The 15,807-nt window shown below is 70.3% G+C and overlaps 2 protein-coding genes across 2 annotated transcripts; one reads left to right on the top strand and one right to left on the bottom strand.

The window, feature by feature from the left end:
• The first annotated feature begins 18 nt into the window (after positions 1-18).
• Positions 19-2,801, top strand: LOC118260867 (granzyme M-like). Its single transcript, XM_035571410.2, is given in 5 exon segments — positions 19-701; positions 796-925; positions 1,180-1,428; positions 1,533-1,727; positions 2,596-2,801. Coding segments are annotated over 5 exon segments (1,023 nt in total). The 5' UTR covers positions 19-333; the 3' UTR covers positions 2,677-2,801.
• Positions 2,802-3,343: 542 nt separating this feature from the next.
• Positions 3,344-12,847, bottom strand: APC2 (APC regulator of WNT signaling pathway 2). Its single transcript, XM_035571388.2, has 14 exons — positions 12,692-12,847; positions 12,491-12,581; positions 12,250-12,406; positions 12,044-12,152; positions 11,808-11,921; positions 11,328-11,405; positions 10,497-10,577; positions 10,009-10,393; positions 9,722-9,817; positions 9,478-9,617; positions 9,327-9,404; positions 9,116-9,232; positions 8,834-9,048; positions 3,344-8,753 (listed from the first exon to the last, which is right to left on the bottom strand). Exons 1-14 carry the CDS (start codon positions 12,830-12,832, stop codon positions 3,344-3,346), a joined length of 7,212 nt encoding a protein of 2,403 aa, XP_035427281.1. The 5' UTR covers positions 12,833-12,847.
• Between the last annotated feature and the right edge of the window lie 2,960 nt (positions 12,848-15,807).

Raw genomic sequence — 15,807 nt, 5'->3', positions numbered from 1 at the left:
TTCCTTGGCTCGGCTGAAAGGCAGGGATGGGGACGGGGCTGCTGGGGCAGGGTGGCAGCAGGGGTGCTGGCACCCCGGGGGCTTGGGGTGCGAGGTGGTGGTGCACGGGGAGGCTCAGCGCCGCTGTCTCCGCGGGACGGTTGGGGCTGCGTCTCTGTGGGTGTTTTTTTCACACCTTCAGGCGCTCGCTCTGCTTCTCCCCTTCCTGTGAGAGCAGGGGGCCCGTGCTCCCACCTCGCACATCGTCAGAGCCCTCCTCTGCCCCAGCTCGGCGCCGCGCACCTGAGCCTCGCGTCGCCTCTGCTGTGAGCACGGGGAGCCCGAGGGAGCAGCATGGAGGCGAGGGCGAGCCTGGGGCTGCTGCTGCTGCTGCTGCCCCTGCCCTCGGGCGGCCTGGGTGAGCACTGCGGGGGGGCCGGGGTGGCCAGCGGGGTCTCATCGCCACAGGGATCGGTGGAGAAGCAGAGCGGCTATCTCCGCTCCCCAGCAGCAGCACCGGGAGCTATCCTTCCCCCGTCAGCCCGGGGCTGGTCACGGCTGGGGATCATCGGGGGGCGCGAGGCCAAGCCCCACTCCCGGCCCTACATGGTGTCGGTGCAGTTTGGGGGCATCCACGCCTGCGGGGGAGCCCTGCTGCACCGGCGCTGGGTGCTGACGGCCGCGCACTGCATCCCAAAGAGGTGAGCGGGGAGCGGCCGCATCCTGCCCCGCTGCGGGGACGGGGGGGGGGGGGGGGGGGGTTGTCGGGACACCCACGTGGACTTCCCGTGGGTTCCACAGGCACAAGGGCCCTGGGAAGGTGGTGGTGGGGCTGCATCACCTCTGGGACCACGGGGCGGCCACACAGAGCTTCGCCATCCAGGCAGCTTGCCCCCACCCCGACTACAACCGTACGACGATGGAGAACGACCTCCTCCTGCTCCAGGTGGGCTTCGCGCCGGCTGCGGGGCTGGGGAGGGTCCCCGTGGGACGGTTGGTGCCAGGAAACACCGCCGGCGGCGAGGCTGTCACGCTGCGCCGGGCTGGGTGCCATTTCCTTTCCTCACCTCGGAGCACTTTCACATCTCGGTGACGTCTCCACGCACCCATGGGTGCTGCGCTGGCTTTGCTACCCCCCACCCCACCCCCGCCCCCCAGCCCCCCAGCCGGTGGGTGACCCGGCGCCGACGCTGCCCGCAGCTGTCGGGGACGGTGGCACGGAGCAGGACGCGGCGACCCATCGCGCTGCTGCGGCGGGAGCCGGCGGCCGGCACGGCGTGCAGCCTGGCGGGCTGGGGCGGGTGCACGGAGCCGGAGGCCGCGCTGCAGGAGCTGGAGGTGGTGGTGCTGGACGCGAGGATGTGCAACAACAGCCGCTTCTGGCACGGCGGCATCGCCCCCACCATGATCTGCTTCCAGGGCCGACGCCGCGGCGCCGCTCCCACCAAGGTGAGGGGCTGGGGGGGGGGGGGGGGGGGGGGGACGCCAAGCGTCACCCCCTCGGTGCCCGGGGGTCTGCAGGAGGCCAGGCCCCCACTGCCACCTCCACCCAGGGTGACTCCGGGAGCCCCTTGGTGTGCGGACAGCCGGCGGCGGTGGCCGGGGTGATGTCCTTCAGTAGCCCCCGCCCCGGCGACCCCCTCAAGCCGCCGGTGGCCACCTCGGCGGTGGGCCACAAGAAGTGGATCCAGCGGACGCTGCGCCGGGGCTGCAGGGCACGGCCGGAGCTGCCCTCGCCATTGACATGGGTTTGATTTAATTTTTAATACTGTCCGGAGTCCTGGTAAAATAACATCCTTGGTACATACATACAGCTGGGGGGGGACACACACCGCAAACCCAGCGCCATTCTGCGCACGCGGGGACGAAGCCGAGGGGCACACACAGGGCGGACGGGGGAGAGCGGGGCTGGGGTGGTGGCACTTGAACCCGGAGCCGTGGGGTGGTGCTGGCGTCCCCGCACGGGGGTGCTGCGCGTGGTGATGGCAGTCGGGGGCGGACGGGGCATCCCCCCCCACCCCCCCGTTTTCTCCCATTTCTGTGGGTGCTTGTTCCTCTGGCCCTGCTGCCCATCCCCATGCCCCTGTTGCAGCCCTTCTCAGTGCTTTTCATTGTAGACCCCATGGGGGCCCCCACGCCCCCTGTGTCCATCCCTGAGACCCCTACATGTGGCCCCACAGCCCTCTCTCCTGTCCTTGTGGGCCAGGGACCCCCATGGGACCCCACATCTTGCTGGTACCCAGGGCCAAAGGCACCCCCCCTGCCCAAAGGCACCCCGTCCAAAGGCATGAGTGGGCAGTGGGGTGGGAGGGCTGGGGGCACCTTGGGGGGCTGGGGGGTACCCAAACTGGGGGGGGGGGGGGCTTGCCACAGCCCACCCCTGGGTGCATGGGGCCGGCTGGCAGCGGGACATGGGCGTCCCCGGTGCTTTGGGGCCAGCAGACCCCTGCTCGTGGGCGTAATCCAGTCCTGGATGGACTCGTGTCCACGGCTGCGGGGACGCGCGGGCTCCTTGCTGCCAGCCGCACCGGGGGGCTGGGGGCTGCAGGGGGGGCCCAGACCCTTCCCTTGGGGCTGGGTGTCCCAGTGCCGCCTCAGCACCCCGTCCCCTCCCAGGGCACCCCCCAGCCTGGTGACAGGACCACAGGAGCCCCCCAGGACGAGCCAGCCGGGACCACAACAAGCGCCCAGCCCTGACCAGCACCAGCACCAGCTCCTGCACCACGTCCCCTGCAGCCACCCGCCGCATCGCCACAACCCCCGCCAGCACCACAGCTGTGCGTCACCCGATAGCAATCAGCCAGCACCCTAATTAGCAGCCTCAAGCAGCACAAATGGTGTCCCAGCCCCGTCTGTCCCTGCGTTGCCCCGGCAGTGTCCCTGCAGGGGCGGACGTCCCCGTCCCCGGCAATAAAGGCGCTGCGATGCCTGGCAGAGCCGGTGCTGGTGTGCGAGCGCAAGCATGCAGCGGGGGCCTGGCATTAAGGCTTGGCTTGGTGTGCTCCCGGGGTGCGTGTGCGGGGTGGGGGACGCAGCCCCTGCTCACCCTGGGGCTGCAGCATGCCAGGAACTTGTTGGCAGGAGGAGACAGCACCGAGAAGCGCCTGAGTGCAGACATCAGCCCCGGCCCCCCACCCATGGGTCCCCCAGACTTTGCCAGGTCTTCAGCAGGGGATCCTGTGGGGCTGCATTGAAATAAACCCACAGCTGGGAGGGTCGGGGTGACACTCGCTGCTCTCCACTTGTCCCACGTCTCCATCCCCACGGGCAGCAGCACCCATGGGTGGGTGTCGGCGCTGCGGCTCCACAGGGTCCATCCTGCCCCGGCATGGGACCGTGCCGAGGCTCCACCTGCAGCGGCTGCCTACGCCTGGATCTTCTCCACCGCCTTGTCGGCCACCGCCGTCACCACCATGGGGCTGGGGACGTAGTTGAAGGGGGTGACGCGGGCGGCGCGGCTCGGGGAACCGTGCCGGCTGGCGGGGAAGGTCCCGGCCGGTGCCTCGTGGCCAAAGGAGATGGGCACGGTGGCCTTGGCGGGGGCCGGGGCTTCGCCATCTCGGGCGTGCTGGGGCCCCTCGCGGCTCTCCAGCGTGGGCGAGGTGCTGGAGTTGGTCTTGGTGGTGGAGAAGTCCTCGGTCTGCACCACGGCGTCGCTGGTCTTCCTGGGCCCGGGGCGCTGCTCCTCCGCGGCGCTCACCAGCGGCAGGGCGGAGGACGGCAGCGTGCTCTTGAGGATGTGCGGGATGTCCTCGTCCCGGATGCGGCGCCAGGTGCCCTTCATCATCATCATTGGCGGCTTCTCTGCCGCCCCCCCGGGCACCTCGCCGGGCTTCCGCCGCCGCGCCGAGGCCTCGGAGCAAGCGGAGAGGACGGAGGACGGGCTGCCGGTCCTGCGCGCCACGCTGATGTTGGGCGAGGACGAGTACCTCTTGAAGGGCTCGGGGACGCCCGTCTTCACCGGCAGCCGCGACGGGCTCTCGGAGCTGGTCCTGCGCGGGGGCTTGGGCCCTGGGGGGGCTTTGCAGCCGGGCTGCGCCCTGGGGACCTGCGGCCGCGGTCCGGGTGCCGCCGGCTTGGCCGCCTTCAGCTCCTCGCAGCGGGACGAGCAGAGGAAGACGGCGGGGAGGGCGGCCCGGCTGCGCTGCGGGGACACGCCACGGGCCAGCGAGGCCACCGAGGCGGCCGGGGAGAGCTCGGCGCGGTGCCGCAGCAGCAGGCTGGAGGACTCCTTGATGAAGGTGAGCTGCCGCAGGAAGCCGGAGCGGTCCGAGTCGCTGCCGCTGGAGCGGGTGGACGACATCCGCACCAGGTTGAGCCGGCCACTCCCCGGCCCCCCCGGACCCCCGCCCTTGGCCTTGCTGCTGCCCTCCTGCTCCTCCAGCACCGGCATGGCCGCGCGGCTCGGCAGCACCTTCTTGCTGGGCTTCTGCATGAAGGGGATGCGGACGGGCGACTTCTGTGTCTTGTGCTGCTTGGGGACTGCGGATTTGGGGGCCGGGGCTTTGCTGGGGGGGCCGGGCGGGGAGGGCGAGCCACCTGCCTTGCCCGCCAGCGCGGGGCCCTGCTTGGCGAGCTGGGAGGGCGACGGCAGCTTCTTGGGGGCGTGCTGTGAAGGGGTGGAGGTGCGGGATGAACCCGAGGAGGGCGGCCCCTTGCCGATGCGGGCGGGCGGCGTGGTGCTGCGCTTGGGCAGCGCCAAGTCCCCCGTTTCGGGCGGCTTCCCCAGCCGGTGCAGGCTGCGCGAGCGCTGCTGGCTCAGGGTCAGGTTCTTGGCTGCCGGCACCTGGGGCTTGGCCGTGGGGGCTTTTTTCGGGGTGGCACGTGGGCTGGGGGCGTCCTTGGCCAGGCTGGGCATGTAGATCACGGTCCTGCCGCGGAAGACCACGGGCAGGTTGGGCACAGGCTTAGTCGGGGCCGAGCGCCTCTCCACCCTGGCACTGCCGCTGCCCACGGGACGTGTGCCCGGAGCCTTCTTCCCCTCCGCGCAGCTCTTGGCGTGCTCCCTCCTCTCCGCCTCTCGTCCGGCCGCACTCCCGGCCCGTTTCTTCTCCGTCCTGTCCAGAGAGAGCTGCAGCGTGGACCCGACCGAGAGCCCTGAGACAAAGGAGAGGATGGAGTCAGACTCCGAGGATGGCTCCCGCGACAGCGACGCCGCAGCCTGGTGCAGCCAGGTGACGATGGAGTTGGCGCCCTCCTGGATGGCCTCCCACTCCACGCTGTCCAGGTCCGAGCCCCCATCCGAGCCCCCATCCTCGGGGCGATGCCTGGCCTCTGCCTTGCGCTCCCTCCCGCTGCTGCCCTTCAGCTTCAGCTTGCGCTCCGCCGTCCTCCGGCGCGCCGAGGGCCGCCGGCGCTTCGGCATGGCCGAGCCGATGCACTTCTGCAGCAGGTCATCCTCCGAGTTGAGGCTGGGGGAGCTGCCCCGCACCCTGCCCGCTGCCATTGCGGGGCGCTGCCGGGGGGCCGTGCCGCAGGGCTGGCCTTGTTCCTCGCCTTCGGAGGGGTTGGCGTCGCTCAGGGAGCTCATGGAGGAGCTGAGCGAGTAGCACGGCGGCGTCTCATCAGCGATCAGGTTGTTCTGCAGCTTGGCCTTCGCCTTGGCCAGCCGGGCGCCGGGCTCGGGCTCCTTTCTGGGCACGGAGCTGCCGCAGCGCTCCCTGCGGGGTGCCCGGCTGGGCTGGGTTCTGCTGCCAGGCACCTCCCTGCCTGCCTCGGGCTCGTCTGAGTCGTGCTCATAGAAGCAGTAGACGGCCTCCTCTGTCGGCGTGGTGTGGCACAGCGACTGGAAGGCCACCCCGCCACGGTCCCCGTCCTCCCGTGGCGCATCCTTCCTCCCGGGCAGGCTGCGGGGCCGGGCACTGGGGTTGCTGCTCCTCTCCACCTCCAGCTCCGTCCTGGGTGGAGGCTGGCCCCGCTTTCCCTCCACACCTTGGCCTCTGCTTGGCTGCATGGGGCTGGTCCTGCTTGAGCCCGCTCTGCCCTTGCAGGCTGAGCTCGCCCGGGTGGGCGCCGAGCTGCCCGAGGTGGATCTGCGGGCTGGCGAGGCCACGGCCCCTGCCTCTCGCCTCCTCCCCGTGCCCTGGGGAGGCTCAGCCTCCTCCTTGGGGCAGCGCAGGGTCTCGTCGCTCAGCGAGGCGGCGCTGGAGAAGTTGACGGGGGTCCCTTCTGCCGAGTCGGTGAAGGAGTCGTCGTCCTTGTAGAGGTCCCGGGTGGAGGCACGCAGATGTTTGGGGACAGCCGGGTGCGTGGGGGCGGGCACCAGCATGTAGACGGGGACGTGGACGGGCTTCTTGGTCTGCGGGTGCAGGACCTGGCCGGAGAGCAGGGAGGTCTTCACCTTGCGGAAGCGGGAGGGCATGGCGGAGTTGATGCACTCCTTCAGGATCTCGATGTCGTCGTCGGAAGCGGGCTCGGGGCGCTCGGCCCGCCGCCTGCCCTCTAGGTAGCGCTCCTCCCGCCGCTCCTCCCGCTTCTCGTGCGCCACGAAGTTCAGGCTGTTCTTCTCCGGGAAGGTGGGCATCAGCTTGAGCTCCACGTCCTTCTGCACGTAGTGCTCGTGGAGGGGCAGGGCGCTCAGGCTGGAGGCGCAGGAGAAGTTCTCGTTGGGTTTCTCCACTGTGAAATAGACCATGGAGTCCAGGTCCTGGGGCAGCTGGAAGCGCTCCTTGAAGTCGGTGATCTCCATGAATTTCTTGACGTTGTTCTCCCACTGGATGTTGAACTGGCTGGTCTCTTTCTCCGGCTGGCAGCCCAGCTCGAAGAGCGGCGTCTTGCTGCGGCTGGGCGGCATGGTCTGCCCGGGGCTGTCGGGCAGCTCGCTGGGACTGATGGTGCCACTGATCATCTCGCTGCAGGGGTCGCTCTGGATGGAGCTGGCGATGGACGGGCTCTCGAAGCTGCCCAGGGAGCTGACGGAGCTGCAGCGGCTCATGACCAGCGGCGTCTCCTGGATGTAGTTCTCCGAGGAGCTGGAGGGCGTGTGGTCCTCCTGGCGCGAGGGGGACGACTCCCGCAGGAAGACCTTGTCTCTTTTCGGGAAGGGGATGGTGATGGGCTGGGACATCCCCACTGCCGCGGCCGGACCCAGATCTGCCTTCTCCTTCTCCTGCCTCTCATCCTCAGCTTCCCCGTCCCCATCCTCCATCTCCAGGATCTCCAGCGAGGAGTCGCTGTCGAGGTCATTCTCGCTGTGGCTCTGCCCGTCCAGCACGTTGTCGGCCGAGGAGAGGGAGGAGAGGGAGCTGCAGCGGGAGAAGCAGATGGGGGTGTCCTCCACCGAGTACTTCTGCACCGACTCCTGCTCCGCCGCGGCCGGTGGCTGGGCCGACAGCTTCTCGGGGATCTTGCTGAGAGTCTCGGCTGTCTGCAGGAGTGCGGGGGGCAGCCAGGCTTGCTTTCGGCCCAGGAGCGAGGAGTGGTGGCCAGCAGCCGAGCTGCTCTTGGCCAGGCTCTCGAGCAGGGGCACGTGCTGGTACGAGGGCGAGAGCTTGATGGTGTGGACCTGCGGGTCGGGGGAGAGCTTGCTGCCTGCTTCCTTCTTCCTCTCCGGCTCCCTGTCCAGAGCCTTGGGGCTGGGGAAAGTCACCGTCTTCTTGCCCCGTTCGGGCAGCTCCCTCTGCTCGGGCTTATCCGGCTCAGCCTTGAGCGCAGGGGGCTCGGGCTTGCCGCCCAGGATGCTCTTGAGGTCGAGCCTGCTGGGCCGCTTCTGGTAGCGCTGCAGCTCGTCCCGGTAGTCGAGGAAGGACGCCCTGGTGCAGGGCTTCATGTGCTCCTTGGTGCAGTAGCCGTCGCTGGTGCTGCCGCTGTTGAGGCTGTCGTTGGACAGGCTGGTGTACGCCGTCTTCAGCCGCAGCAGCGCGCGCGCCCGGCTCAGGCTCTCGCGCTTGGCGAAGCCGCTGGTGTCGGAGAGGCGGCAGGGCGAGCAGGATTGGGCCCGCGCCTCCTGCGCCTCCTCGGGGCCGTACTGCCAGTCCAGGCAGTGGTCCTCGGAGCTGAGGCTGAAGCTGTCGTCCGACGACGTGTGCATGGTGGAGATGTCTTCCACCAGCTTGTCGATCTTGGCCACCGTGCTGGAGATCTTGTTGGCCAGCTTCTCGGCGGCCAGCGAGACGTCGTCCTCCGGCAGCGGCAGCTTCTTGGGCTCGGCCGGCTTGCCGCTGTCGTCCTTCTCCGGCTCTGGGCAGCGCCTCTGCGCCAAAGCCCGGGGCAGCGCCTGCCCTTGGAGGAAGGAGGAGCCCAGGAACATGGAGAGCACGGAGGCGCTGGCTGTCTCCACGCCGGTGGAGATGTTGGGCACCTCATCATCGTCAAAGCAGCCGGAATCGGAGGCGTAGTCCTTCACCAGGCTCTCCATGTGCCGCATCGGCTTCTTCGCATTCTGGCTCTTCAGGCTCTGCTTCTCCATGGTGTCGAAGGTCTCGGCCAGGTGCTTGGCATCCAGCTCGGCCTCCAGGGCCTTCTGCTTGCGCATGTAGAGGGACGGCATGCAGGAGCCTGGTGAGACGACGGCGGCGTCCTTGTACTTGGGGGGCCGGTTGGTGAGCAGGTTGCGGAGGGCGGCCGCGCTGCCCATGGCGATCATCTTGTGCTTGGAGTGGATGAGGTTGCGCAGCATGCTGACCGCCCCCAGGTCCCACAGCAGCTCCTGGTCACGGGGGCTGCGGGCGGACAGGTTCCAGAGCGTGCCGCAGGCGTTGCTGACGATGGTGAGGCTGTGCGAGCGCAGGTGCTGCAGCAGCGTCTGCAGGCAGTTGTGGTCCCGGAGCACCTGCCTGTGGGACGGGGGGGGTCCGGACGTCAGGACGGTGAACGTGACCCCCTCCCACCCCGTGCCTCCCTCCCGGCCCCTCACCTGTAGTCCTCCCGCGTGGCGATGAGGCTGGAGACGTTGCGGAGGATGCCGCCGCCGCTCTCGATGATGGCCAGGGAGTTGCTCTGGCACTTGTAGGTGAGGGTGCTCACCAGGAAGCCCAGGGCGCCCTCCACCCCGCAGATGGCGGCTTTGTTCTCCGTGCTGTGCGCCGACAGGTTCCAGAGCGCGCTCAGGACGCTCTTCAGCGTGGACTCCTGCCGGGAAGGAGGCGTCAGCCCAGGTCGCGCCGCGGTGCCCGCTCCCACCCGTGCCGCTTCTCACCTTGGCCGCGTGCAGCGCGCACTGCGTCAGCCCCGCCACGCTGCCCACCTCCCGCAGCACCTTCTTGCTGTTGATGTCGGCCCTCCAGGAGAGGTTCCTCAGGATGCTCGAGACCACCTGGGAGGGCAGAGCGGGGTCCGTGGGCATGGGCACCATCCCCATAGTGGGCACCATCCCCGTACCCTGAGGCGTCCCCGCCGGTGGCACCCACCTGGTGCAGCTCCTCGCTGTCGGAGGCCAGCTGGGCCACGATGGCCTCCATGCAGCCCCGGCGGGCGCAGAGCGTTGCCTGCGGTGAGGATGAGTGCGGTGAGTGCCATGCTGCCCCGGCCCCACTCCCCACCCCGCTGCCCCCCGCAGACCTTGTTGACCACGTCCCCGAAGGTGAGGTTGGTGAGCGCCATGCCCGCGTAGCGCCGCAGCGCCAGGTTCAGGGGGTCGCTCGTCATCTTGTGCATCTCGTAGTCCACCTGCAGCAGCTCGGCCACCGCCTGCAGCCCGCCTGGGGGATGGATGGGACACTGGCTGAGCCAAGCCAGGCCCCCCCCCCCGGACTCCCCCCTCCCCAGCACTGCTGCTTTTACCCCCGTCCCGCCCCACACTCACCCAGCTCGTTCATGGCCCGCCGGTACTCCTCGTCGAAGGACAGCTTCATGATGGCACAGGTGGCCTGGCAGATCTGGGGCTCGATGGGCACCGGCGCTGCGGGAAGAACAGGGGTGAGCCGGGGGGGGGGGGGGGGTAACGGGGCTGCCTGGGGGTCCGACACACACCGACAGCCGCCTCCATCCCCTCCTCCCCCGGCACACACCGACACGTGTGGCTGCGTGCACCGCACACGCCTGTTCACACTCATGTGCACCCACCCCATCCGGCCCCGCGCAGCCCCGTACCCGCGCTGCCCTCCGGCCCCTTGCCCCCGTCCCTGCTCTGCATCTGCAGCCAGTCCCAGCAGGTCTCCGAGTAGGAGCGGATCTGCTCCAGCACGTGCAGCACCCGCATCTCCTTCTTGGCCTGCCCCTCGTCGGGCTGCGAGAAGACGATGTTGTGCAGGGCGGCGTTGGCGCGCATGCGGGCGTCCTTGGCGCCGGCGGGGCTCTCGGGGGGGCCCGGCTCGCGGTCGGTGTCGTGCAGGATCTGGATGAGCAGGGGCAGGCAGCCCGATTTGCGCATGGCCAGGCAGCTCTCCTGCGAGCTGGACATGGCCAGCAGCGTGCGGGACATGTCGTCCTTGTCCCGCGTGGCCAGCATGGACAGGAGCCAGAAGACCACCTCCACCTGCGTGTGCACGGGGGGGGGAAGGGGGGGGGGGTGATTTCAGGTCAGGAGCTGCCACGGTTTCCCTCCCCCCACAGCTCCCCCCGGCACGGCCGCCCCTCACCTTGCTGCTGCCCCCGTCCTCGGGGTGGGTCGGGATCTCCATGGTGCTGTCCCCCTCCGTGCCCGGCAGCTTCCCACAGAGCTGCAGAGGCCGGGGTGGGTGAGGGGGGGGGGGGTTCAGCGCTGCCCTCACCCCCCCCCCCAACCCCCGCCCACCCGTGCCACCCTCCCTATGGGCTGGGTGCTCTTCAGGATGCGAATTGTGCCATTAGATCCAGCGGCATTTCCAGGACATTGCACATTCTTCAGTGCCACGGGTGGATTTTTGAGCTGGGATCGGTGCTGAGCGGGGAGCGCTGCCACGAGAACGGGCTCGGGGAAGGGAAAAGGGTGGGCGAGGAGAGCGGGTGGGCAGCGGGGGCTGGTGATGGGGGGGTGGGGGGGTGGGTCCGAGCGAGACATGGGGCTGGATGGGGTGGTGGAGGGACTGGGGGCAGTGGTGGGATGGGGCTGATGGAGGGATGGGGGCGGTGGAGGGATGGGACTGATGGAGGGATGAAGGTGATGGAGGAAGGGAGGCTGATGGAGGGATGGGGGTGGTGGAGGCTGGGGGCGGCGGTGGTGGCGAGGTGCCTGTGCCCGCCCCGGCGGCTCGGCCGCTGGCAGACACGGCGGCCGCCCGCCGCTCGTGGCCTACTTCTCGTCTCCATGGCAACTGCCCATTTCGGTGCCCGAGTCGCACAAAGCCCTGCTTGTGCCTTTGCACGGCCGCCGATGGGGACAGGGACGGGGACAATGGTGGGGAGGTCCCCCCCGCGCCCAGCCGGGCTCCGCAGCCCCGGGGGACCGGGGCCAGACCCCGCTGCGGACCCCCCAGCCCCGTCCCTGCTACCTGCGGCTCCGGCTGCTGCACCTTGTCCTGCGCCTCCATGAGCTCCTTGTCGATCTGCTCCAGCCGGGAGGCGCGGATCTGGGCGGGCAAAGCGGGCGTCAGCGGGGGCCGGGACCCCCCCCCCGGAGCCCCCCGGCACCCCCAGGGCAGGCACGGGGCTGGGTGAGAGCCCAGAGCTGGGGGCAAGGGTGCAAAAAGCGGGGTGCAAGGGGGCACACGGGTGCGTGGGGCTGGGTGTCAGGGTGCGTGGGCTCGGTATAAGGATGTATAGGGCTGGTGCAAGGGTGCGTGGGGCTCAGGACCAGGATGCATGGGGCTGGTGCAATAATGCCCAGGGCTAGGTGCGAGGCTGCAGGGATGTGGGGATTTTACAAGGCTTGGGTCGAGGGTGCCCGGAGCAGGGGTGGGCAGGGTGGGGTGGGCAGGGGGGTGAAGCCCCCTGGGTGCAGGACAGGAGGTAGGAGGAGGCCAGGCCCCCACCTGAGCCCGCTGCACCATCTCATCGGCCGTCCCGAAGCGCTCCTCCATCAGCGCGCGGATGTGCTGGGCCTCGAACTCCAGCTGCTGCCGGATGAGGTCCATCTGCATGGAGAACTGGGGGGGGGGAGAGGGGGGGGAGGAGCAAAGGGTGGGTGATTTTTTTTATTTTTTTTTTGGGGGGGGGAGAGAGGACCCCTCCTGCACCCCCTGGTTGGGTGGGGGGGATCCCCACGCACCGTCTCCACGTGGGGCAGCTCGTCCAGGCGCTTGGAGAGGCTCTGCAGCTGGGCGTAGTACCACACCTTCTCCTTCTCCTCCTTCTCGATCTCGCCCAGCAAAAAACATCTGGGGAGGGGGGGGCACAGCCCCGGTCAGCGGGGACAGCCTCCCCCCAGCCCCCGGCCGGCCCTACGCCCCCCCAGACCCCCACCCCAGCCCTCACCTCTCCCGGTCGAGCTCCTCCAGCAGCCGCAGGGTGGCCCGGCCGAGGTCCCCGACGCTGTCCCTGCAGGGCGCCGCGTGCCGCGGGCTGTCCTCCCCGGCCCCCGCCGCCTCGGGGAACTTGAGGTTGTAGAGGCTGCTGATGTCCAGCTGCAGGGCTGGGGACAGCGACGGCGGCGTGACGGCCAGCTCAGCCCCCTGCCCACCCCCCGAAGCCCCCCATAGCCCCCCCACACACACACCTTTCAGCTGCTCCAGCACCTCCGTCTGCCCCGAGGACACCATCACCCGCGCCTCCTGCTCCAGCTTCCCCTGCAGGTGCTTCAGGACCTCCTAAAGGACACGAGGGACGCGGAGGGAAGCCACCGACGGGCCCCTTCCCGTGGTGCAGGTGCCCCCAGCCCCCCCTTGAAGCCCCCCGCCCCCCCCCCCCCCAGGCTCACCTTCATGTCCGAGGTCTCATTCTCCAGCTTGGAGAGGTGGTGGGAGTTGTCCTCCAGCTCCCGCCGCAGGTGGGTGTTCTCCTTGCGCAGCGCCTCCACCTGCCGCACCAGCTGGTCGTACGAGGCGATGGAGCCGGACATCTTCAGCTCCTCCAGCGCCTGCGGGGCCCGGGAGGGGGGGGCCCGGAGCGGGGCCGGGGGGGGGGCACAGTGAAAATGGGCTGGGGCAGCACCCCCGGGGTGCTCCCTGATCCCGGCCCCCAGCACCTGCAGTGCCCGGGTTGGAGCCGGTGCCGTGGGGCAGGGTCCGGTTCCCCCCCCGCGGGTGCCCCCCCCACTCCCCGTGTCCCCACAGGGGACATCCCCAGCGCAAGGACCCAACCCTGCCCCCCCCCCTCCGCCCCCGGCCCCTGCCTGATTTCCACCCTCGCAGCAGCTCCAGCTCGCGGCTCCCTTTGTCTCTCTTTTGTCTTCTCCTTTTCTGCCGATTTCCCCGCTTTGTTCCCACCCGCGGCACCGCCAGCCCCGGGCCCCCCAACAAGCAGCATCCCCGGCCTCGCCGTGCCCCCCCCCCCCCGACTCCATCCGTGCCCCTTTGGCCGCACTGAGCCCCCCCCCAGCTTCCTCCTGCCCTGCTGGGGTTGCCCCTCACACCTGCTGGGGGGGGCACACCCGGTGCAAGTGGGTATGGGGGGGATGGGGACGGGGATGGGGACGGGAATGGGGACAGGGATGGGGCCCCCCCCTCGCCACCCACCCCATGGGTCCGGCTGGCGGCAGCCCCACGCCGCCTTCATCAGCACCACGGGTGTGCACAGGGGTGTGCAAAGGGGGTGTGCAAACAGGCGGTGCATGGGTGGGGGGGGGTGGGGGGGGAGGATCCATCCCCATTGCACCCCCCCCCCGCTTGTCCCCCCCCGCACGCCCCCAGCACTGGGGCAGGATCGGTCCCGCTGCGGGGCCAGGGCCGGCGGCTGCCCGGGGCCGTGGCTGGGATCGATCCCAGCCTTTGTCCTTCCCCACCCGGAGCCCCCCCGCACCACAGCTCGCCGGCACCCCCCAGGACCCCTCTGCCTCCACGGAGCACATTTTGGGGGGGGGGTCCCGCTCTGCACAGAGGCACCCCTGGGACCCTGCCCCCTCCCCACGGCACCCCCGATGGTTCCCACCCCTCCCTTGTCTCCAGCAAAAGCCACCCCAAGCCGCTGGGGACCCCACAGCCTCCTGCTCACGCTGTGTTGGGGCTGCCTTGGATCCCACAGGGAGACAAAGGCCCCAAAGACCCCCCCATACCTCCCCCAACTGCTGCTGGGGGGGGGGCAAAAAAAACCCTGGGGAGGGAAATAACCCCCAGGGAGGGCTGGGCGTGGGGCTGTGGGGAGAGGGAGAGAGGGCAGGGGATGGGGGAGACGGATGAAGGATGGGGGTGGGAGGCAGGGGGACGAGGGAGGGAGGAGGATGATGGAGGTGGGGGGATGAGGGAGGCAGGGGGAGGATGGAGGCTGGAAGATGAAGGAGGACGGTGGTGGAGAGAGGCAGGATGGTGGAGGCAGGAGGATGAGGGAGGCAGGAGGATGAGGGAGGCAGGAGGATGAGGGAGGCAGGAGGATGAAGGAGGAAAGAGGAGGATGGAGGCAGGGGAACGATGGAGGCAGGGGGAGGCTGGAGGCAGGAGCAGCTGCCAGACCTGGGCTGCAGGTGGGACAACGCGGGGTGGAAAATGATGCCTGGTGGCTGCGGGATGGGCGCGGGGCATGGGATGAGAACTGCGGGGTGGGAGCTGCGGGATGCAGAGCGGAGGCCGCGGGCCCAGCTCAGCCTCCCGTTGCCACAGTGACCGGTGATGATGGGGTGGCGCCGGGGGGGGGGGGGGGGGGGGGGGGGCGGTTCCAGGGTCCTCCCGAGCACCCAGCAGGCAGGGACGGGGCTGGGGGGGGGCCTCGTGCGGTGCCGGGGTGCCGAGTCCTGCTGCATTTGGGGTGGGCTGGGAGCCGGGGCTGCGGGCACCACCCCCACCGCACAGCGGGGAAACTGAGGCACGGAGCGGCCCCTCCCCGGCACCCCCCAGCTCTGCGGCGACAGCTTTGGCTTGGAGCAGGGGGTTTGGGGGAGCTGCTGGGGGGCCGCAGCAGCCTGGGGGTCACTGCAGCTCCTTAGCGGGGTGGGGGGGGCGTCCTGTGGGACCCCCCAAGCTATAGGGGGGGGCTGGTGGTGCAGCCACAGGGCGGGGGCACCCCGCCGGCCTCCGTCCCAGCTCCTGCTCCAGCTTGGGGGGGGGGGGGGAGATTGGGGGGTGACAAGGGGGGGTTGATGTGGGGAAGGGGGGGGGGGGGGGCTGTGCCCTGAACTCACAGGTCCCCCAGCAGCGCTGGCTGGCCGCAGCCGCTGGCGGCGGCGCTGGAGATCTGCAGCCTGCGGGGTGGGGCTGGCGGCACCTGCATTTGCGAAGCGTCTAGACACCGGGGGGGGGGGCCGGGGCTGCGGAGTCTGGGGGGGGGGGGGGGGGGCCGGGGCTGCGGCTCCGCTCCCACAACCCACGCCCGACACCGCGGCAGCCGCCGTACCCCCGGATCCGGTGTCCCCCCCGCAGCCCCCGGGGTGCTCAGGGGCCAGGATCTGGCCGGCAAAGGCTGAAGCTGCGGGAGAGCTGGGGGGGGGGGTGTGTGTGTGTGTGGGGGGGGGAGAAGCAGCAGCGCAGCGCCCAGCACCACATTGCCCATTGCACTGCACTGCACAGCCCCACGCCGCACCGCCCAGCACCGCCCAGCACCGCACTGCAGCGCATTGTCCATTGCCCAGCACCGCACCGCCCAGCACCGCCCTGCGTTGCCCATTGCACCGCTCACCGTGCCGTGCGCCCTTGGCCTGGGCAGAGCCGGGTACCCCCCCGGTACCCCCCCCCCCGTACCCCCCGCTTTACCCCTGTACCCTCCAGCCCAGCGGCAGCACCAGGGGACGCGGGAGGGGGACACGGGGGGGGGGGTGGTCCCGGCCCTGCCATGCCCAGGGCCAGGAGCGCGGCCGCCCCAGCGCTGCAGCAGCCGCCCCCCCCCCCCCCCCCCCCCCCCCCCAGCAGAAGCCACATCTGAGACCCCAGCAGCTGCGGCCCCCGGGCG

Source organism: Cygnus atratus, chromosome 26 (genome assembly GCF_013377495.2).
Source record: "Cygnus atratus isolate AKBS03 ecotype Queensland, Australia chromosome 26, CAtr_DNAZoo_HiC_assembly, whole genome shotgun sequence".
NCBI lineage: Eukaryota > Metazoa > Chordata > Aves > Anseriformes > Anatidae > Cygnus > Cygnus atratus.
The sequence above is the reverse complement of the archived record's forward strand: the minus strand, read 5'-3'. Positions and strand labels throughout refer to the sequence as shown.

Excerpts from the sequence above, each read along its gene's own strand:
- APC2 (XM_035571388.2), bottom strand. The coding sequence starts at position 12,832 with ATGTCCGGCTCCATCGCCTCGTACGACCAGCTGGTGCGGCAGGTGGAG. Across the intron at positions 12,582-12,691 it reads ATGAGACCTCGGACATGAAG|GAGGTCCTGAAGCACCTGCA; the intron begins GTGAGCCTGGGG and ends CGTGTCCTTTAG. Across the intron at positions 9,405-9,477 it reads TCGGGGACGTGGTCAACAAG|GCAACGCTCTGCGCCCGCCG; the intron begins GTCTGCGGGGGG and ends TCCTCACCGCAG.